The sequence below is a fragment of the Leuciscus leuciscus genome, assembly GCF_965113295.1.
Source record: "Leuciscus leuciscus genome assembly, chromosome: 8".
Classification (NCBI taxonomy): domain Eukaryota; kingdom Metazoa; phylum Chordata; class Actinopteri; order Cypriniformes; family Leuciscidae; genus Leuciscus; species Leuciscus leuciscus.
In genome coordinates this window covers 5,944,393-5,967,879 of record NC_138732.1, presented here as the reverse complement: position 1 = coordinate 5,967,879, position 23,487 = coordinate 5,944,393, and the positions used below count along the sequence as shown (strand labels likewise).

General features: G+C 39.4%; 1 protein-coding gene across 1 annotated transcript; it reads right to left on the bottom strand.

The window, feature by feature from the left end:
- Positions 1–600: 600 nt before the first annotated feature.
- On the bottom strand, positions 601–23,370 carry fgf18a (fibroblast growth factor 18a). Its single transcript, XM_082177183.1, has 5 exons — positions 22,201–23,370; positions 9,313–9,352; positions 8,203–8,380; positions 5,338–5,444; positions 601–2,929 (listed from the first exon to the last, which is right to left on the bottom strand). The coding sequence occupies exons 1-5, from the start codon at positions 22,230–22,232 to the stop codon at positions 2,660–2,662; spliced, it is 627 nt and encodes a 208-aa protein (XP_082033309.1). The 5' UTR covers positions 22,233–23,370; the 3' UTR covers positions 601–2,659.
- Between the last annotated feature and the right edge of the window lie 117 nt (positions 23,371–23,487).

The window sequence follows — 23,487 nt, the reverse complement described above, 5'->3', positions numbered from 1 at the left end:
CTGGCTCTAATGGACCGTATGTGTGTGTGTGAGAGTGAAAGAGAGAGAGAGAGAGAGAGAGAGAGAGAGAGAGAGAGAGAGATGGAGGGTGTGTGTGCTTCCTGTGGGTCGGTGGGATATGTTTTTTTCCCATAATTCCTGCAGGTCTCAGGTCACCCCTGTGTTCTCACGCACATATTTAGCATTCTTTCCTCCTCCAGCATTACCATACACCTTCCTCTGGGTTTGGCCGACAAATCTTTCCACCACTTCGCCTCCAGAACAGTCTGTTTCTCTCGGAATCCTTTGCTTTTCCCGCTGACTCAGCTGAGCAGAGACTGCCGGGATTACAGGTTGTTAGTGACAGTAGAGTGTGTGTGTGTGTGTGTGTGTTTTCACTGCTTTAATTATAAGCAACAGGTCCACATGTAATATATCATGTGTGTATATATATATATATAAATACATTTATATGTACTGTTGGTTTGGGGTTTGTTCAGATCACCAACAACATGGACTAACAAAGGTAAATACAGAAAGAAAATGCTGGTGCTAACTCATGAATGACCATAAGGTTCTTCGTTAGCTGTCTGATGATAATGATGACTCGCACAACATGGATGTTTTGAAACACGGACACGTTTCTGTAGAGTTTACTGGCTTTGGAAAGGTTTTTGCCGTACACAGAGATAAAATAAATAAGTGAAATTCTTTTATAGTAACAACAATGATAGTAGCAGTCAAAGTAATATCACTTAGTCAGCATTAATCTTTATATATATTTATATATATATTTATATTTAGAAAAAGGTTTTGTAATGTTTTTCCTTTAATAAGCTGGTATAAGACTTTGGTTCTCCGTTATATTTCCCAGTAGCAGCATTCCACATGGAATCCAAACAGGAACGTTGCTCCTCGTGTCATTTTGTGACGACCCACCCCATCCCGCTGTCCTCGCCGTTCAGGTCGTCACTGTCATTGGTCACCATTTGTCTTTGGTCGTTTAGTTTGTAATTTGGTGCAGCTTTGAGAGAGTTTCCTCATTATTGTCTTTTACATTCCAGTTCTGGTAAATTCCGTCCATCCAGCAATGGCCTTCTTGTGTTATAAGTCACGTATGATTATATCCCTCATGGTCTTTAATGCAACCTGAAATACGCCATCACACACAATTATACGGCATTACATTCATTCGTTCATTAGCTTTAAATGAATCGTTCAGCCAAAAAGGAATATTCTGTCATTATTTACTCGCCTCACATTAACAGTTCATAGTGACCACGTCTCTCATGCTCCAGAAATAAACAAAACACTATAACTGCGGTCCTTGTGCACTATCTTTACATATCTGAAGTCATATGATGATTTGTGCAAGCCATGAAATGAAATTTCACCCTATCTATGAACAATTCACCCATGTACAGGTTTAATTTTTTTAACTCCTCGTAATGTTTAATCAAAAGCCATAGCTAGATCTTCCGGTGAAACGATAGACTTCTCAGCATTCTCCAATTATTTAGTGTGCTTAAACTCCGCCCCTGCAAGCTCACTTTTGAGAGCCACGCCCACATCTCAACATCCAATCAACAACTGATCAACAATAACCTCAGATGTACATCACAATACAGAAGAAAATACATTTGATACTACTTGTTTCCAACCTTCAAACTAGGATAGATACTATATTAAAATAGTTAAATAATTAAATATTTTAGCGCTCGATTTAACTATAAAAATGTTTTCATTATAGAAATATTTATTAATTTCCATGACTTTTCCAGGTCTAGAAATCACACTTTTGAATGTACATCACAATACGGAAGATTAATCGTTTCATTGCAACTAAGTTATAATTGTCTGATGAGCTGTTGTTGTATTGACTAGAGCTATGAATTTAAGTTATAATAATAATAAAACATTCATAATTAATAATAACTTTTGCTGCATGATTTCGAATGACCTGGAATATGATGCATGTGTGGGATGGATCATTGTTATGGTGTTTTTAGTGCTTTCCAGAGCTTGACGAACATGATCACTACGCATAGAGACACACAATAACCGCATACAAGTTTAGAGTGACACGAGGTGAGTAAATGATGCCTAAGTTTTCATTTTTGGCTGACCATGTCCTTTAAGTCAGGTCCCTCAAGGAGCACTCCCATATAACAGTAGCCTTTCTCTTATCTGTTTCTCTCTTGGATGTCCATGTCTTTCTTTCTTTCTTTCATTCATTCTTCAGGTATATCTGCTCCTCTCCCTTAGGCGGGATCACGTCCAAGTCTTGTCTTAGGAAAATTGCAACACGATCAGCATCTACAGGCCAACGTGGTTGTGTTTTGTTGCGTGTCTTCATTGGATGTGCAGCCTAACGCTTCCTCCGCCCGAGCGCTGGGCCGGCCGTTTGCTTGTGTTTGCTTTGGTTAGTCATCTCCGTGTCAGAAGTGAGCTGTCGTAAACCACAGCTCTGGTGTAAATTAGCTAGTATTTATTATTTGGGTTGTAGAGGTCCAACCCAGTGGAATATAAAGTGATGCCATGGCATTGTCTGGTCAAACAAGACAAGACGGTCCTGCTTTGCATTAGCAGTGTCATTTTCACTGGACTGTGGAGTAGGACTGTCTTTTTGTTTATTCCTAGTCCTCATGTAAACGTTAGCAGTGGGATATTGGCGTGCGCGTTAACGTGGCCGCGCGGCACGCACTCTCTTGCTCCTCTTGCTGACGGTGGTGAAGCGGAACGGCGTTAAGTCCGGCTGCTCTCCGGGCGGGAAGCGCTTCATGAAGTGGACGTCCTGCTGGTTGGGAAGCGTGTGCGGACCACGGCGAGGGCGCCCTCTTTTGGTGAAGCCCACGTACCACCCTGTGTAGCGTGCTGACATTAGCGCTGTGTAGTTGTTTTCCAGAACCTTCTCTATGAAGACACAGTCTGCGCTACGATTGCTGGCCTTCTGGGGAAGAGAGAAAAGTCCATACACACATATGGAGACAAACATACACAAACAAAGAGACGGTGCATGTGTTAGCTTCACCATGAACATTATATGTTTAATGCATTTAAAAAACCCAAACTTGGACTAATAGTCACAAATATCCATGTTTGTTGATCATCTATATTAGTGGTTCTCAACCTTTTTGATTTCACGTATTGGCTTAGGGTGTGTTCACACTTGGAAGTTCGGATCGTTTGGTCAGGACCCAGAAAAAAAAAAGTAGCCCTGGTCCGCTTAGTGTTCACATTGGCATTTTAACACCGAACCTAAAGATACGGACCTTAAAGGGATAAAGATGTTCACAACCTGATTGGCTTTTATTAGGTATATTTCGCAACGGAACTTACCGAACATTCAAAGCAATGCTGTGTTGTGGGCTAAATGCGCTCGCTGTATGTGTGTATCCTACATATGATGATATTTTGACCAGCTGAACTCGTGAAGAAGAGAGAAAATGTGTAAAGGAGTCAAAACAGTGGCAGGAATCCCTCCGTCACACACACACAAACGAAGATCTGCTGCGACAAGACGCGGTTCTGACGCCTGAACTGAACTGTGATGGGCAACATCACGACTATGACGAGAAAAAACAGGTATGCCTGAGCAATCTGTCCTTTTTTCGAGTTGCTTCTTCTGACATCATGTCCCATTTTTTGTTTGTTTACATGTCTTTGGTCCGTGTTGCGTTCATATTTCATTAGAACCACACAGTCCAGCCCAGAGTTGGTTTGGAAGCGGATCGAGACCCATCTTATCAGGGCACTCGGTCCGCTTGTTTGGTGGCACCAGGGTTCAGATGGCAGCATTCACACTTATTCAAATGAACCGTATTAACAGACCAATCAAACCAGGGTTCGTTTTAATCCAACCAATCATGCCAAGTGTGAACACATCCTTAGATGCACTGATACCTTAAGCTACTTTAACACTGTCAGTTTGGGGGATTTGACAACCGCATTTAATTACAGATCTGAGTCACGAAATGTCTCGTTCACACAGCAACTTACAGTAGCGTCTCGAATACTGTGTGTATGAACAGGAGTCAAGCCCGTATTTTCTAACCAGTGACTAAAGTAATATCAAAGATGGCGACCTCAATAAAACTGAAAATCGCTTTTAAGTTACCGAATACCACACACGAAAACCCGCATTTGTGCAGCGCAGAACAGCTTTCTCCCATTGTATGACGTGGGTTACCATGATTTTGCCAGGTAAGACATGTTCCTGGATCAACATATTTTGTCAAAATTTTGTCCTTACCCTATCCCTACCCTTAAACCCATAACTTTCCCCTAAAATCAGAGGGAAATGATAGGTGAATAACACTGATGTTGAAGCACTTCACCCTGGTTCTAAGCCTAAACTTGACATAAACTGTAAACCTGTCCCTCAAATCTGATTGGTTGATTGGAAAGTTGTTCCAGGATCTACAAAGATGTTGATCCAGGAACATGTGGTACTTGGTGAAATCACGTTTCCTGAAAGCGCCGTAAGCCAGATCGCAGAACCATTGGGAAACGCAGCCCAGTCCAGTTCCGTTCACACAGCGCCGGTTTTCCGAGAATGCGGTCATGAATCCTTAAAATGTACTGGTGTGAGTTTGGTTGTAGAATGCGGTTGTCACCATAGATATCATATAATAAAGGCTAGATGTCTTACGGCGGAGTCACTTCCGGCATCACCGGCGGCCATCTTACCACAGGGAAGCAGTGAATTAAGGTGAGTGATCAGCACACACACAAATCCTCTTATCTCGCTGAAATCTTGACGGATTTACAAACGGTTTGGTTTCTTACAAACGTTATTAACGTGGCTATAATTCTTTCATATGGAAGTCCATTGTTATAATTATTCATATGTATGCAGTGTCATAACTACATCTCTGACTTTTATAACAAACCAAACCGTTTGAAAATCGGTTGAAAATTGAGCAAGTTATGGTTATTTAAAAGTACATGCACCATGTTACGAGTGAGCGAGCACCCTTGTGGTAAGATGGCCGCCGCGTGCGGACGTCGACCTCCATTGGCCAGCAGCGCGGACGAGACATCTAGCCTTTATTATATGATATCTATGGTTGTCACTCCCGTAAATAACTGTTGATGTGTGACCGTGGCCTATGTGTGAACATAACCCTAATAAGGACTCATATACAGGACTGACACCCGTATTCTGCTGCTGTGTGAACGTGGTCTTTATATTAGTTTTTACAGGTGTTATTTTGAGTTACATATTGCATCGTGTGTTAAAGGAAATGCACGTAAACGTAGAAACAGAATATGCAATATACAGAATATACATATACAAAGTGACAAGGCTTATGTTTCAATACAGGAAGGAAACAAAGTGAAGGAAGTGTGTTTCACCTTGCCTACGAGCTTTCCCCTGCGGTTCATACACAGGTAATAATTGGTCTCCTTCCCTCGGATTCGCACCTGGCTGCCGAAGGTGTCTGCCTCCACTACGAGCTGGGCTTGTGAAGAGACAGGCAGAGAGACAGACAGACGTTACTAAAATATCACGGTGAGCTCTGGTTTTGCAGTGACGTAAATAATTAAGGTTTATAATCTGATGTGATGGCTCTGTTTCAGCAGCTGCCTTGACTGGCACTATTAATGGCCAAGATTGATAACCTGATTTAAACCAAATAAATAAAAAGCTCAATATAATTGACATCAGCGGTTGACAGAGGTATAGATAACCATCACACTCATGCTTGTCAGTGTTTTCTTATTATTTCTGACTATGTTTGAAATGACATGCTAGCATACAAGCATTGTATACAGTGCCTACTACTTAAAAACAAAACAAAATGCAACAATACCAGAATATTTTCCGTTTCTATACAGATTTTTTCTTAGTGTATTTAAGAAACAAAACTAATGAATATAAATTTGGCTGTTTTACCTTAATTTGATATGAAGCATTTTGATAAAGATATGAGAAAAGCAACAATATTTTATATAGTGTTACACTGTTGTCACATGACTTCATTACATTGCATGTTTTTTTTATTTGACATCCATTTACCAACGTTTTTCTTACATTTTAAATCCAATTTTCTGTATAAATGTTTTAACTTTCTGCAGTCTGATCAAATAATGAGTCAAGACAAAGGTTTAAAAAAATTGGCTTCACTTCCTGTTCATTGTAATGCATTATGGGATACATGTTGGCAGTGGTGGGTGATCGAGATTTCCATGCATATTCCAGATAATATTCATAATGCACGGCACGTGTTGTACTATGCTCTTCTGAACATAGCCTCTCTGTCGCTTGATTTTAAAAACCTCCATTTCACGCTTTATTTCACTGAGGTCATTCAGCCTGTGTGTGTGTGTGTGTGTGTGTGTGTGTTCCAGGATATGGCAGTTGTAGCTCTGAAATGGCTCCTTGCGTGACCTTTATGAGCGCAGGGGTCACTGGAGATCAATAACCTCTTTGTCATCCTCCAATCTCTCCTCATCCAGACATCCCTCACTCGCTGTGTAAATACATTCATCCTCATCCCCCTTCCCATCTCCCTGTCTTTCTCTTCCCTTTATTTCCTGATGAGGAGAGTCGATCATAAAAACCCGGAAGCTTTCAGAACAATATTTTCACAATAAAAAAAATTCAAGCATTATGAGGGTGAATCTCGCAAAACCTGTCAAGGTCATTTATTTACTCAGGACAAATTAGTCAAAATGACATTTTACTTAATTAAAATTAAACTTGTTTTAGGACAATTAAGATTTTTGACATTAATTTATTGAGAATTAAGTCCATGTCAGTCCATTTTCTCATTCAGCTGTGTTTGGGGAATTGTTTTTTAATACATTTATAAATAATGGTTAGTATTTGCCGTATTACATTTCATTTAGACTGTCTTAAACTGTTGTATTACAGTATTTGTGTATTATAATACATTAAAATACTTACAGTCCGTTATTTTAGTGTCATTTAGATACTTTATAGTTTTTTTTATATTTTTAATTAGTTTTTATTCTATATAGTAGAACTATATACTATATAGTTTTTACAATATAATATAATATATATGCATTATACTTAAGCATGAACTTTATTTATTTATTTTTTCAGTTCATGTTTCTTTTATTATTTATTAAGTAGCATTTGCTACAACTGCTACATTAATGAAAGTCTTGTAATGAAATTACAAAAAAAGAGAATTTGAGGGGGAAACATGCTAAATTTTCTGAAAATGTCACAATGCAACAAATTTTTTTATTTCTCATGCTTTTTTAAAAATCATTATTTCTGTGGCTTTTTGATGTTTTGGTGAGATTCATCAATGAATGAAACAGGCCCGATTTGAGCGCAGATATCCATTTTCAACTTCCTTGCCCTTTAAATGTGCTTCTGAAACACATCCGAGACCATTGAGAGGAGGAGCGGGGGATGGATGAATGGATGGATGAATGGATGGGGGAGAGGATAGTGGTCGACTGACAGGTTTTTCAGTAGCCGATAATGATATGTGGAGGTCGGGGCGGCTAATGGCCACAATTACATTTATTTAAACTCAAAATTCACAATTTTGAAAACAGAAAATGTGCATTATTGTTTGGTAGATATTAGAATTGACACAAGTGGGAATTCGGGCTTGTTGATAAAACTAAAACTTATGATATGAGTAGTTTTATATTACTGCAACGATGTACATCACATACACTCTTAGAAAAAAATGATCTATATAGAATCATAAAGAGTGCTTTCAGCCGCTTCATGTAGAACCTTAGAGGTTCCATCATCAGATAGTTTTCTGGATTTAGTGTTAATGAATTCATTTAGTTTTTAATTCATTTTGATAAAATTTTATGAATTAAACAGCATGTAAACATACTTTATCACTAGAAAATTTTAAACAACCTGTTAAACATTAAAAAGTATAGTGCAATAATGTAAGACATTTCTCCTTATATGGAACCTTTTTGGCATAAAGTGTTCTTTTAAATTGAGTCTAGAACACTAGGGTTCTATATAGAACCATACTGAACCTTTTAAGAGATGTTTTTCTTGGAATTTCAACAAAAACCTACAAGAAAACAGAATTCATTGGCGTCTTTTCTCTCTCTCCCTGTCTGTAAATCACTGTATCAGCAGTAGCTGAGTCTTTGTCTTTTACTTTTCCTGTTTCCTGTGTGTGTGTGTGTGTGTGTGGTCGGTCTTTCTCATGTGAGTTTGCTAGAAGAGGAGTGAGACATACATGTGTGTGTGTGTGTTATTACCATATTTGTCTCCGTCCTCCCCGCGGGCGCTGATCTTGCGTCCGAGCACCTGGACGTGTTTGCCACTCGTGCGGCTGTATAGCTGGTACACGCGATGATGTCGCCGGCTCATGGCGTCTCGTGCACGAGTCTGGTTCTCCACGTGCACACTAAAGTTCACTCCATCCACTCCAAACACCTGCAGGCAACAGACCACACACATCCTCATCCACTCTTTCTTCCCTTCTTAATCTGACATTTTTCTGTAGTGAAATCATTGTAAAAACAAAAAAAGTACCATGGTAATGGCCTAATGTTTATTGTTAACGCAGGCATTTCATATCAGAATGTGAGTTTGCAGTGGATTGTGGATGATTTGAAATTCAGCATCTACACGTATACCAGCGGTAACATTTTTTGTTTTTTTCACATTTATCGATGTTTGATTTATTGATTATTACATAAACTTTTCATTAATGTTAACGAGTACTAAATGACTTAGTGTGTGTTGTTGGCCGCATTACCTACTGTACAACAGAAGCCTAAAACTATGACTTTGATGACTATAATAAGGTTTCATTTGTTAACATTAGTTAACTACCATAAACGATGAGCAATACTTCTACAGCATTTGTTGATCTTAATGTTTATTTCAACATTTACTTTAAGACCAAAAGTTGTTAACGTTATTTTATGCACTGTGAACAAACAATGAAGAATTGTATTTGTAATGCCTTTCATTAACAAAGGTTATTAAATGCTGTGAACATTTTTGTTTTCTCATTGTTAGTTCATGTTAGCTACACTATAAAAGTTAAAGTTGTAAATAAAGATTAATGGAGTACATTTTTTCTACTTCAGAATTTCATGTTTAATTCAGTGTGTTACTAATGTGTTTCATAATTGTTTGTGAAATTCACTAGCAATCTCTCAGTGAAAATTGTTTCTACACCAAATTACTCTTCCAATGTTATCGAATGCGACCGTATCAAGTGTTAGCAAATTAATGAAAATGTATGAGTATTAAAACAAACATATTTGAAATAACATGCACTGATAAATTGTGCACAATAAGGCCAGGAATGTGTATTAAACAGTCCATTTTGTTTGATGTTGTGCAGGTTAACTCACCTGTAGAGGATTACACATGACCAGCATCATCTGGATATACCTGAGGAGAGAGAGAGAGAGAGAGAGAGAGAGAGAGAGAGAGAGAGAGAGAGAGAGAGAGAGAGAGAGAGAGCAAGGTCAGGTGAGTGCTACCATGGTAACAAAAACAAATCCACCCTGCATCCCAAAGCCCTGCTGACGGAGCAGATCCACAGGGAAAGGGATGTTATAATTAACATCTCAAGAGCTTGAAGTCTATGTAAAGGCTAATGTACAGTCAGATGCTCATTATCACAAAATAAACCTTGACTCGGGTCTTATATCCTAGAGTTTGTTTATCCCACTTATTATGCTGCTACTTATCAAATAAAAAAATAAAAACACCTTATGCGAGATATCAGATTCATTAGAAGCTTTAGGGAAATAGCTAGAACAATGAAAAAGTGCAGTAAACAGTAAATCTGCTCTACAAACCAATGATCTGATAACAAATACCAGTTTGCAATATAAAGCAGCATAATGGACTGTCTTTGTACAGGAAAAATAACTGGAAACGAATGACACAGGAAGACTCGCACATTACAAATGACCAAATGTCCGATCGCTCTTACGTTACAAATAAGGTGGAGAGAAGTTATATGATGTGACTTCAGCTTCTAAGAACCCTGGGAAATGTGAAAAAGGTCCACTGTTTACAGTAAGATCTATAGAATGCATTTAGAAAATAGATGAATTTGCATTTCATGCTGATTTTCTGCTACTTTCCCTTCTTGGTTTAATCTCCACATGTTGTTGGAAAAGGGGAAAAACCTGACATTTGAAGCATAACTCAGATTTTCATGGAAACTTGGACGTCCGTGGGTGTGAGTAAGATTTTAAGCGTATAAGAGCGAGTGGATGAGGGCAGCGCTTGCATGGCCCACGGTAAAGTTCTCCATCACCACAGGCCCGTTTCTGGCAGGGGACTGTGACTTTGAAATCGAACAGGCCTGCAGGACGGATCAGCGCGTCTGCTCAACATAAGTCAGTGTGAAAAGTCCGATGTTATGACAGCCAGAGAGGAGACCACAGGCCCCTACGGGACTAACGCCTCTGCAAACTCCAAACTTTAGAAACCAGTGGAGGAACAGGTTTCACTTCTGCTCAAATGCACTTGAAGTGTGTATTTTTTCTGATGTAAATACACTTTCTCCTATCCGAGCTAAATATGTAGAGACAACTATAAGTAAACCATTCGCAGCGTAAAACTGTGAGACTGATTGTTTGAACTTCAACTTCAACTACATTGAGCTGAACCAATGTCTTCTGTGGAGCTGCGTTACAGCTCAAACTGTAATTCATTTCATTATGCACTCTTAAAAATAAAGGTTCCAAAAGAGGGTTTTTTTTCCATAGAAGAATCATGTTTGGTTCCTGAAAGAACCTTTCATACCCCTTTTCCACCAAAAAAGAACTGGTTCGGAACTGGTGTCGGTTCAAAGTTGGTTCAACTTGCGAACCTTCTCAGAACCTGTTTGTTTTTCCACTGACTAGAGAGCCCAGCGAACGACGTCGTTACGTCACTGTGTACGTTGCTATACGTCTAAAGCTGCGTTCAAACTACAAGCGACTTTGTCGCTGCATGTCGCCACTACTCCCAAGGTTTTTTTTCTCCATTAGGTCACCTGATGGAGTTTTAGGACACCATTAGGTCACTTGATGGAGTTTTTCGGTTCCTTGCCACTGTTGCCTTTGGCTTGCTCAGTTGGGGATATTTTGGGGATATTTAATTTAATTTTATCAATCAATAAATTCCTCTTGAAACAAACTTTGTTGTATTATTTTAATTTAATACTGTGAAGCTGCTTTGATACAATCTGTATTGTGAAAAGCGCTATACAAATAAACTTGACTTGACTTGACTTGACTTGACTTGACTACTGGTTGCCTTGTAATATTTATGAATAACATCCAAAGACAGCGAATCAGTTTTCTTGCCGCTAAAAACAAACATTCTGGAGGGAAAATATTTAATATTTAGACTCGTAAAGCATGTAAGTTAAGTGAAAATAGGCACTATCTGTATAAACAAACCACATATTTGAGCTTTAAACAACTACATTCTCGACTGAAAAACTCTTATAACTACATTTCATGACACAATAACAGTAGTATTTTAGGTTTTTAAAAAATACTCGAGGGGCTGAGCGGAGAAGGATGATGACGAGCGCTCCAGGCTCCACTCCTATTGGTTGTCGCTCGCGAAAGTCGCTCTTCATTTGCATAAATTTAAACATTTCTCAACTTTGTCGTGTCGCCAGACACGCCCCATCCAGTCGCCAACGGTCGCTGGAAGTCGCCCGCTCCCCATTGAAATGAATGGTAACGTGTCGCTTTGTCGCGTGTAGTGTGAACGGGGCTTTAGCTTTCCCAGAAACGTTTGTGCCAACTTCAAGCATAACAATTACAATGAAACAACATCGTCTTTCTGCAAATGTTTCTCCTGGCTTTTCGATCCTATATTGGGGGTCAGAAGAAGACGTTTTGAACACATTTGTGCTGCTCGTCTGGATTACTATAGACGGAGGTTACGTTCGAGAAGAAGTTCGACAATAACCCCGCCCCCAGCCCCCGACGTAAGCATGACGTGGTAAAAGAACGGTTCTAGTCCAGCAAAGAGTTGGTGCCGCTTTGGAACCAATTTTCCTGGCCGAGAACCGGTTCTTTGGCTGTCGAAACACAAAGAACTGGTTCGCGAGTAAGCACCGGCTCCGAACCGGCACCAGCACTGCCTTGGTGGAAAAGGGGTATCAGTGAACAGTTCTTAAAAGAACCATGTTTGTCTTGGTGTGAATGACATTAAAACAAATCTAAAGAACCTTTTTCAACAGTAAAGAACCTTTTGTACAATGGAATGGAACCAAAGGTGTTAATGGTTCTACATGGAACCATCAATGCCAATACAGAACCTTAATGAATTTTGCAATTCTGTGAAGAAGCTTTGAAACATTCTGTATTTGACTTGTAAGGACTATCTGTTCCGGACTGTTCAGGAAACCTGTTATTTTTGCAATTGCTTTTTGCAGAAATGACATGCTTCTCCTTCAAATGCAATCAGATGTTTTTATTTCAGAGTTTAAAATGGTTTATCATAATGAATTAAACACAGTGCTGTTGGAAAGGAGAATTCATGACAGAATTAACTGTTAAACTGAGTCCTGAAGAGCTTCCCATTGATGTGAACACAACGCAACTAAAATTGCTTAGAAATAAGACCAGATACAAATGACTCAATAGATCATTTGATCATGATTTCATATTGAGATCATATTGAGATCTCTGACTTTGGTATTAAACTAGGATACATGTGAGATCACTGGGAAACATCTGAGAAGCAACAAAGATCTCCCTTTTCTTTTCTTTATTTGGCTGCTCTGAAGATATTAACCCACTGCAAATCCTCTAAATCATCAACATGATCAACACTTTCTAAAAAAACCTGATGTACACAATCTACTACATGCCATCTGTCATCTGATTGATAGTTCATACGTTTTTTCGCAAGTAAAAAGCCTTTTAGAATAATTGTACAAACGTCCAGGTCGTGGTTCACGTGTCTTTTTGCTGTGAAATTCGGACTGATTTTTATAAAGTAATTGTAAGAATAACTTATATTGTTGGTAATATTTCAAGATGAACACTTACTGGACTGAAACAACATGATTAACCATACATGATTTTTTTTTTACGTGTTAAAATGTGAGTATCAAATATGATCCATCAGGCTTTAAGGAAGGTTTATTTGTTCATCTCGCAATCATCATTGTATTGCATTATTTATTTATATATATATATATATATATATATATATATATATATATATATATATATATATATATATATATATTCTCATTACAGACTATATGAACCACAAAAACCTGATGTATCAAATATGATACTCAACAAAACACACATGCAGACATACATTTTTTTGTCAAAAGGTTCAGTAAACTCTTCAATTTAAAGAAAATGTTTTATTTTTCTGTCAATTATTTCACGTCAAGCTTTACAGGGTTAATGAGAATCTCCATTGTGATTTTTCTTTATGTAGAGACTGTGGACTGTTGCTGAGCTCATGCAGAAGTCTACATGATGCTGGTCAACACCTGCTCAACACACGAGGTAGAGCTTCAGTTTGATGCATTTGCCTGTTGATGTGTTTTGCGAACAGATTTTAGAAGTTCTGATGCCACATGTGTCATGTTTGGGATCTTCAATACCAGTTTAAAGTGCAAATAGGCACTTTCCCATGCAGGACTCACTGTCATGATACTAAGATGTTGCTATAAGGTTAGTAAAGCGTGGATGGTTTTAGCACATTGATTTGGTTTGCTTTGTAATCTTCTGGTCTCTAGATATGGCTCAGTGTAAGTGTGGGGGATTTTCTCAGCTGTTTTATCATCCACCAGGTGAAAACCTTGAGTTTGATCACTTAAAGTAACACAATAAATGTCTGCATGGGAAGCGTAATGTGTAATGTTACTGTATCTTTGAATGTGTTTGGTTAATGCAGGGTTGTTCTCGTTTACTAAAACTGAAACCATTAAAAAAATAAAAATAAAAATCATGACATGAACTTAAAACCTATATAGGCATTTAAAAAAAAGATGAACACTTTACTAAAAGCCTTTAATTTATAGTGCATTATAAAGTTATTCATAACGTACATTATAATGCATTATAATATTTGCAGATTCCCTGTTGGTTGGTTGGTTTTAATGCATTATATATTAAGCGTGTTCAATGAAGAATTATAATCAAATGTATCATAACTCTGGTTACAATTACTCATGAGATCATACATTGCATTATAATGTACATTACAAGGCATAATTAATGCATTAATTACACTTTTATAATGCATTATAAATAGTAGTGTTACCAAAAATAAATATGACTAAAACATATTTGACATCTATATCAAAAACTATAATAGGATATTTAATAGGAAGGTTTCACCTTCATATTCTCTTTATTTTCTCTCTCTCTCACACAGCTTGTGCACACATTTCTCAGTCTTTCCCTCCCTGTGTCCTTCTTGGCAAATGTTTCGTGAAAACAGTGAATCAGATATCGCTCTCTCTCTGGGTGGTGTGGGTGTGGTCAGTGTGATGTCACTCATTGAGAAGGCGACGGTGGGTGTGAAAAAAGCGGAACACATCACTTCCTCCTTATCGTCTCGCCAGTGACCCCGCGACCTCCCCATGACTGAATGTCTGAGATCATGAGCGTGTGGGTGTGTGTACAAGTTTTGCTATACTTGTGAGGCCAAAATGCTTTGTTGATGCTAATCTCCTCACTCATAGTTGGCTTTTAAGCAAACGACAGGTATGCTCATAAGTTGGCTGTAAGTGTGCTTCTCTTAGTGGTTAGTGTGAGGGTTGGGTTAGGGTATAAAAGGTCTTTACCAATCCCAGATAGAATGCATATTTTGCCTGGATGTTTATTAGATATACTGTATATATTCATCTGGAAGAGAGTGAATGCTAAAACGTTGCCTTTTAAATGCAAATTCTATGTAAATTATAAGTAAGCCATTCATAGGCTAACGCTGTGTTTTCATAACATGGCTGCATGAGTTTGATTCATGCTATCTGTTTGTCCAAACAATGGAAGACCAATCGAGTGTTTGAAAACATTTCTTTTTCATGATTATTTTGGTGACGCAGAAATGACACGTCTCATATTTTAACAGACGCCTTAGTCACATATGTGTGCTTATTCAGAGACAGCCGAAAGAGAAGGCTTATGATTTCTTATATGGTTTCAAAAGCAACACGATTCCATGGACTCTATTGACACACTCGATTCCAGAAATGCCCTCTGACCCCTGATGTAACGGCGCATCAGTGAGCCCACTCCACCAGATTCCCAGTCAATGAGGTTTCCTCTGTCTGACGTTATGATTGGTGAGAATTGCGGCCAGGTTGCGGCTCTTTGCGACATTAATATTACTCTGATCGCGATAAGACGGTAGTATTTGATTTATTCTGGATGATTCAGCTGCGGCCCGTCGCTTGTTTACATCCCAAAAATTCACCCCGCAAAATGAAATCACCACCAGGGTCAGTGGAGACGCCGAAAACAGAGGAAAACATGCCGGAGGAAAAAAAAAAAAAGACAGGAATGGAGGAGATATGAAAGGAATTGAGAGAGTGTTTCTCATCTTGTCGTTTTAAATCCCTTGCTCTTTCTCTCCCTTCCTCTCTCTTGTTTCCCTGTCTGGAAGTAGAGAATGAAAGACTCCCCCACACTGCCTCAGCTATGAAGAGATATGTGAGAGAAGAAGGAAGCGTCTCACCAGCTGACAGCTGCAATGAGACAGACACACACATGTACACGCTCTCTCCATCATGCCTGTCAACACACACTTAATGTACACATGCACTCATAACATGACAAAACCACACAATTAAAGGAATGCAAGTTGATGGAATAGTTCACCCAGAGGTTTGTGATTTACTCACCCAAAACGATTTTTACTCAAAAATTGCTAGTAAATTTCACAAATAATGACAAAGAAACGGCAAGTATACACATGAAATTAAATGTTGTATATTTTGTTGTATAAAGACTGAAATTGTATTTTCTTGTAAGACATAAACTAAATTTTTTTTTTTTACAACTTTGAATGTTTTTTTTTTTTTTTACAGTGTATTAGAAACATCTGCCTGTTTTGTTTTTTTATTATTATTTTTATTACTGTTTTCCTTACAGTAAAAGTGGTGGGAATGAAAGCTGTTGAGATCTAAAATAAAATAAAATAAAATAAAATAAAATAAAATAAAATAAAATAAAATAAAATAAAATAAAATAAAATAAAATAAAATAAAATAAAATAAAATAAAATAAAAGAATGGCTTATCGGTTAATTTTGAATGAAATTGTAGTTTATTCCTCACACAAAGCTTCATATGCTTCAGAAGATATATAGTATAATTTAGTACAGAAAGTCATATGGACTACTGTGATTTTGTAATTTTTCTTTATTTTTAAATGCTTGTTTTATTAAATTATTTCAGATTGACATCTCTGCAAATATTTCCATCAAGTTAAAAGGTTATTTCTGAATGTTCTGAAAATCTCCACTGCTTGATACTTTATATCATCGCAAAAATTCAACTATATTTTGGCACAGCTCTCTCTATATAAAGTTGTATATACACTCACGTAAAGCGATATATACCACATAGCAAATCTCAACTGCTTGATTACGTGTATTGTCGCAAAATGTAAACTATATTATCGCCCAGTTGTAATCTACTAAATGTGATTACATGTTACATGGCATTAAGAAATTGAGATATTATACACATTGAAATCATGATTCTCTGCAAAGCTTCTTTGGAACAATACACATTTCTGAAAAGCGCTATACAAATATACTTGACTTGACATGCAGGATATATTCAACAGTAAAAACGAGTAGAAAAACAGCAAAGAGCTTAACTTGTTTTGAAATGGAGCATTTCTTTAAAATGTTCTTCAAACACACACACACACACACACACTGTGACATTTCATTCCCATTCATTCCCATTCAAATGTGTTGTTCACATCAGCTAAAAACTCCCTACAATAACAGCAAACCACAGGAACACACACCCTATAATAGCAGCACAGTGTACAAAAACCACATTTCCCATGTTCACTGTTGTTGCACGCTTGGCAACTACCCACACATGATGTACAGTAACAGTCTGTCTGATGATTGTTTACTTGACTGGAGGAACACTGCATACGTGAAGGCAAAAGCTTTTACGACGATGTATAAATAAATAAAAATCTGCACATTTTTTTTACTTTTGAGAACATTATTAAAGACCAGATAACTCTGTTGTTTATTACTTTTATTACCGAAAAATACTTTTTGAGAACATTATTAAAGACCAGATAACTCTGAATGAATGTTTTATTAATGTTCTCATAACATTGAGAGAACCTTGCCAGAACATTCTGAGAACGTTCCCTGTTATCTGTGTCCATGCTGTCGTTCATTAACGGTAGGCTCAGTTGCTGAACAGTGCTGAATAGTTGGTGAGTTGCTCCGAAAATTGGCTTTGATATGTAAATGTCATAACTGTCATAATAACCATGATTTCTAAACAAGTCGTTTTACAGCTTCGTTTCCATTGTGAATGGAGTGTGTTTGCCTGGTACAGCAAACTCTTATTCCAAAAGACAAGGGAAATCTTGAATGTTTTCCACAATAAGTCCACTTTAGCCTCACAAGACCTGAATCAATGGCACTGTTTACACCTGGTATTAAGATGTGTTTTGGTCGATCGGAGCACTAGTGGATGATGCTAAATACAGGTGTAAACAGGGTCTACAACGTTTTGAGCTTCCATCTACTTCCAGAGATAGTGGAAAGCGAAATCGCCCGGATTGCTTTCGTAGTGTAAACGCTCATGTGGTCGAATGTGTTCAAACAGCCACAGAAGACCATCAACTCTCCGCCTACTGACCTAACGCGTCAACATTATGGGAAGAGCTCTAGCCAGACGGGATTTAAACTTCGTCGGCTGAAGACACAAGTTTGGTTTGAAGAGGAAAAACATACCAAGCACAATGTTCTCTCATCATTCCTGATTTCTAACACACACTCACAGACGTTCAGAGCAGAAACTAAAGCTGATGTTCTCCGTGTGCTCTCCGCATCTCCGGTCGCGTTCATATGTAAATCGTGCGAGCTTATTTCGTCCATTAAATCAAAAGATCTGAAAAATCCCATACATTTACCCGCTCATAGACCCTAAACAAGACTATAATTCGTTCCCTATTGGCTAATATGTTTTCAAGTCATAGTGCATCTCAAGTAAATGTATCTTGCTTTCAAAATGTTTATATATTTGTACTGGAAAAAAAAGACGAAAATACTGAGGAAGAACATTTTTTTGCAGTAAAGATGCGCATATAGTTCCAAACTTAGTAATGCATAACTTACCATTTATATATGACATGACCCCTTTAACCTTTGACCTTATCTTTAGTTTATAAGGGATTCATTCATAATTTGATGTTATTAGATTTGCTTGTGGCTCTAAAGTGATTAGGGGGAAAAAGTTAACTACTTTAGATGTTTTTTTTTATCTTCAGGGTCGTTCAAAAGCGATTCAGACCAATCCGATTCTTGGATTTGATCTGTCATTCTGTTCTATCATTTCCTGGTGTTTATACAGCACATAAAACAAGTCATGAAGCACAGGTGTCACTGCACACACACATTTTTTTTTTCTCTATTACTAAACTCCTCCACTGGGTGAAGATGTTTAAATGAAGCTGTAGGAAAATGTAAAAGCATGTGAAAGCTCTCCAGAACGGATCGAGACGGCCCTTTTCTTCACCTCCGCTCATACTGGCCCAATATGCTCACGTGTGTTTGTGAAGTTTCCTCAGCAACACGTCACCAATGTAAATGGAACAGAGACAGTCAGTGTATCATGTTGCTAAACGGTGCGTCACCGAATGGCACAGGCTTCACCTGTCTGTCTGGCCGACACACACCTGCTCTTTGACCCTTCATTCCTGAGGTCACCGATCGGCCACACACCTCGGCATCATCACTGACCAGATGTGCATGTGCTGACCAGGTTCTCATGTGTGTTTATGTGTGTGTGTGTGCACCTGCTCACATAAACAGCTCCTCTCCACCTGTGTGCACTGATTTATGCTGTCTGCATTTCTGATGTTAATATGTATGAAGCTGTATACACAAACTAAGGAACTAAGCTTTCAAGGGTTTGGGTCGTTAAGATTTTTTAAATGTTTTTGAAAAAGCCTCACGAAGCCTGCATTTATTTGATCAAAAGAATACAGTAATATTGTGAAATATTATTACAATTCAAAATAGCTGTTTGCTATGTGAATATATTGTAATATGTCATTTATTCCTGTGATCAAAGCTGAATATTCAGCAGCATTACTCCAGTCTTCAGTGTCACATGATCCTTCAGAAATCATTATGATTTTGCTGCTCAAGAAACTTTTCTGATTATTATCAATGTTGAAAACAGTTGTGCTGCTTTGGTGGAAACCATAATTCAATTATTTTCAGGATTCCTTGATGAATAGAAAGTTCAAAAGAACAGCATTTACATATTTTGTAACATTATAAATGTCTTTACTGTCACTTTTGATCATTTTAATGCATCCTTGCTGAATAAAAGTATTAATGAAAAATTAACAGATCTTACTGACCCCAAACCAACAGGTTTGTGTGTTTGTACAATAGCTAATATACATAAGTAATAAGCCTATAGTATTAACCATTTTGTTTTCCATTTTCTGTGCTTATTGGGTCATTAATAAGCAAGGTCTTATTAATGTTATTGAGTGTATTAAGAATATTTAGTGCTTTACTGAGCTCGGATGCTTGGATGCTTGTATGCGTGTACTATACACACGTACTGTACATTTGACTGATATGCATTAGTGTGCATGTGTTGTGTTTCTCTAATAGGCAGCAGAGGTCATGCATGCACACTGCACACGGGCCGCACGGTGTGCAGATTTGCACATGCGAGATCTGTGCATGCTGGCTGCAGATCAGCACACATTGGCTTCGGATCTGTGCATGTAAGGTTGGTGTAGCTGCCAAACCCTGGCTGCGCAGGTGAGACTGGCTCTGGGTCCCGTAAGAACTCTCAGCTGTTAAAACAGTAGTGCTTCACCAAGAGAGAGAGAGGGAGAGAGTGAGGGGAGAAAGAGAAAAAAAAAAAACTACTTCAGCTGCAACCTCGGATTCTCCGTATCCCTCCCAAACCGCAACGAGCCTGCGGCCTGCCAGAGAGAGAGAGAGAGAGAGGTGGGGGGAATGGGGAAAGAGAAGGAGAAAGAAAGAAAGAAAGTAGCTGCGAGCTTTACTCTACTGAGCGCTATTGTCGGCGGCCAAAACAAGCAAGGTGATGACATCATCAAACCTGAGACAGAATGATTCCTGAAGGCGTTCGTGTGTAGAGTTGAGCGCAGCGAGGTGGAGTCGTATCCCAAATCACCCTGCACACCCTTCAAGCACAATTTACACCGCTGGCCAACTTTAAACAATATAGCAGCACAGGGAAGGAAAGAGAAATGCAGTCAGGGCTGTAGGTGCTGCGAGTCTGAAGATTAATGTTCCAGTGGTGTTCTCTGAAAGATCTACAGGAACAGAAAGTCCCGTTTGTGCACCGTTGCATGTAAGATATGTCACTGTAAAAGCCTTGATTTCTGCAGCACTCACTCAAGGTCACTGGATCAGTCCTGATATGGTGATATATTTCCTAGATTTTTACTCCTCTTAGGCCCGGTTTCACAGACAGGGATTAGATTAAGCCAGGATTAGGCCTTAGTTCAATTAGGACATCTAAGTAGCTTTTATAAATGTGCCTTAGAAAAAAAAAACATTACTGGTGTGCATCTTCAAACAAAACAATGGTTGATTTATTTTAAGAATTCTCAATGCAAGTTGCTTTCAGTTAAAGACATTTTAAACATGCATTTTAGTCTGGGACTAGACTTAAGCCTTGTATGTGAAACCAGGTGATAAAGTTCAAAATTTTAAACCTATTTTGCTTCTGATGTTCTTATCAGTCTTGGCAAGTGAGACTTCATTGGTCACCAGCTTCACCAGAACAAAACAGCAGCACTTTTGCCAGAACAGGACCAACCAGCATAGAAAAAATGGCTAGGGTTTGCTTTGCAACAAAGTTCACTTAAGAAATTGCTAGTGAATTAAAACAATGATTACAAAGAAACTTAGTAGAAGGACTGAAATAGTATTTTCTTGTAAAACACCCTCCATAAAACTTCAAAAATAACTTTTACAGTGTATAGTGAAGCTTGATTGGTTTGTAAATAGGTAAAATTCCATGCATTTCATCTTTCTACTTGTAGAGCTGCATGTGGTTTGGACATTTCCGTCCTGATGCATGAGTTGCACTAATCAAGTCTTCTTCCATTGTCTACAGCTTATCTCTACGGCCTTGAGCAAGTCACTGAACCGCAGGTGCTTCACTGAGAAGAGCTTCGAAAGAAACTGATAAATGGCGACTAACTTATCTTCACCTCATCTCAAACAAATAACCTCTAGCGCACCTGATGCCGCTCGCTTTCACAGGCGAACGAGACTTCAACACATCTGTGCCTGCTGTCTTCTGTTTCTACAGACCCTGAACTGAAACCACCTCAAATATGGTGCATTTTATCATTAGACGGTGAATCCGTTTGTAACGACACCAACCTTGAGAACAAGCGCACATGCTAAGCAAACATGATTCTAGTCTCACTTCCACAATTCCTGGCTAATTCTGCACAACTGTCTGAGAATGTTAAAGCTCTGTTTGATGTTTTTCTGTCTCTAAACGGCAGTTTCCTGTCAGAGAAGGTCACATGGCCACTGCTCTTTCCAGACAGCAGATAAGGTGCCAGCTCTGTGCCTGCTTCAACAACCATCCTTGGGCGTTATTATTAGTAATTTGGAGAGCTCGGGACCAGACAGGCGCTCCGTCTGCCTTTCGGGATATGGATTATCAGAGGCCCTTTGGTCCCATCCGCAGGTTGGGAAAGGAATGATAACCATCTCAAGATGACTGCCATGTGTGCACAATAAAAAAAGAAAAAAAGAAAGGAAAATAAGGAGAGTGGCAGACACACCTTTGGAGCTGTTTTCATTGGATGGGCCTTACCTGAGCTGGGTGTGATTGACATCTGTGTCCATGGTAACCCAGAAGTGTGATGTCATAAGATCATTATGTATGCAAGACTTGGAGTTTGTCATGTCAAGTGAAGCGTGTGGCACACAGACTGTGGTAATTGAGCTTTTTTGAAAGCAGCATTAATAATTTACGCATTACAACTCATTCTGCATGAGGTCATTCAGAAATGACTTACAAGACAGCCACCGTGGAGAGAAAGGCCCACATCGCTTCCTCCGCGTCCGTGTGGCTCCGTGCGCGCTTGAGAAACGGCCCTCCGGGTCACGGCTTCGCGTCTGTCCGGTTTGTTTAATCCGTTTGAATGCAGGGTCGGCGGACGTTCCCGCTGGCGCCGGTGGACTGCATCTTTTCACCGTCAACGGGCGGCTCGGGGTCAGCGGGGTGTGAGAGCACCACCGCCGTTATGGATGGCTGCGGTCCGCGGTCGGTAACGGGCAGGGGGCGGGGCGAGGCGGGGCGCAGCTGAATCCTCCGGAGTCGGACGAACAGGTGAAGCGAAGTTCAAACGCGACCCACACCTATACGCAGTTTCCGCTCATAAAAACTTTCCTGACAGCCAGCAAAAGGTTTCCAAGCAGTCCGACCGTAACTTTTCCTGCTGAAAATGTCCTTCCACAGATAAGGATTCAAACTGATTAATTCCGTGGAGTGCATGCGCACGCGAGAGAGTCTGTGTCAATGCTGATCCGCCACGGGCGAAATGACGCGCCGCGGGAGGCAAAGCACCTGGACGGGGATGGAGCGATGAAGACGCGGCGGCGGCGAGCTGGACCCCGGGTACCGTGGAGCGTGCTCGGTCATGGCTGCTGAGACGGGGAAATGATGATGGGGGGAAAGTGAAAGGAAAGCAGAAGGAAAAGCGGAGGGGTGAGAGGCACACGCTCGCAGCCACCCGCGACAGCAGCTCCCTGCACCTGATTTCCCGGACTCAATTCTGGAGCTCCAGCGCAACAGCAGCCAAAACACGGGCCGATGACATCACCTCCAAAATGTTTGAAGGGGGAAAGAATGCAATCTGATCTTTTTATTTATTTTTTAAAATGAAGAAAGTTTGCAGCTCCCCCCCAGAACAGCGCAAAAGTCTGCCCGACGAAAGGGCTTCGGTCGATGAGGTAAAACGCGTCTCTTTTTTTGCGCATTAAAGAAGGCAACCCGTTCACTGGATGCAGCGTCCACTTAACCTGCGCCGCCTCCTCTTCCTCAGCCGCTTTCATTCACAAATTCACGTAAAACGTTGAATGCAAAAACTAACGACGCGTTTTTGCGCGCGCGGTGCGTAAACGCGGCTTGTTTCTTCTCCGCTCGTTTGTCTTCTGAAGCTCCACGGCAGAGCGCAGAAATCACTCCAAGTAAAAAAAAAAAAAAAAAAAAACGAAAAAGATTTCAGATCAATCCACCCTCCCTCCCCCAGCCCCCCTTCTCTCTCTCTCTCTCTCTCTCTCTCTCTCTCTCTCTCTCTCTC

Coding starts and splice junctions, on each gene's coding strand:
- fgf18a (XM_082177183.1), bottom strand. CDS start 22,232: ATGTGGGCCTTTCTCTCCACGGTGGCTGTCTT. Junction 8,381..9,312: donor TCATGTGTAATCCTCTACAG/GTGAGTTAACCT, acceptor TGTTGCCTGCAG/GTGTTTGGAGTGGATGGAGT. Junction 2,930..5,337: donor GGGGAAAGCTCGTAGGCAAG/GTGAAACACACT, acceptor TCTCTTCCCCAG/AAGGCCAGCAATCGTAGCGC.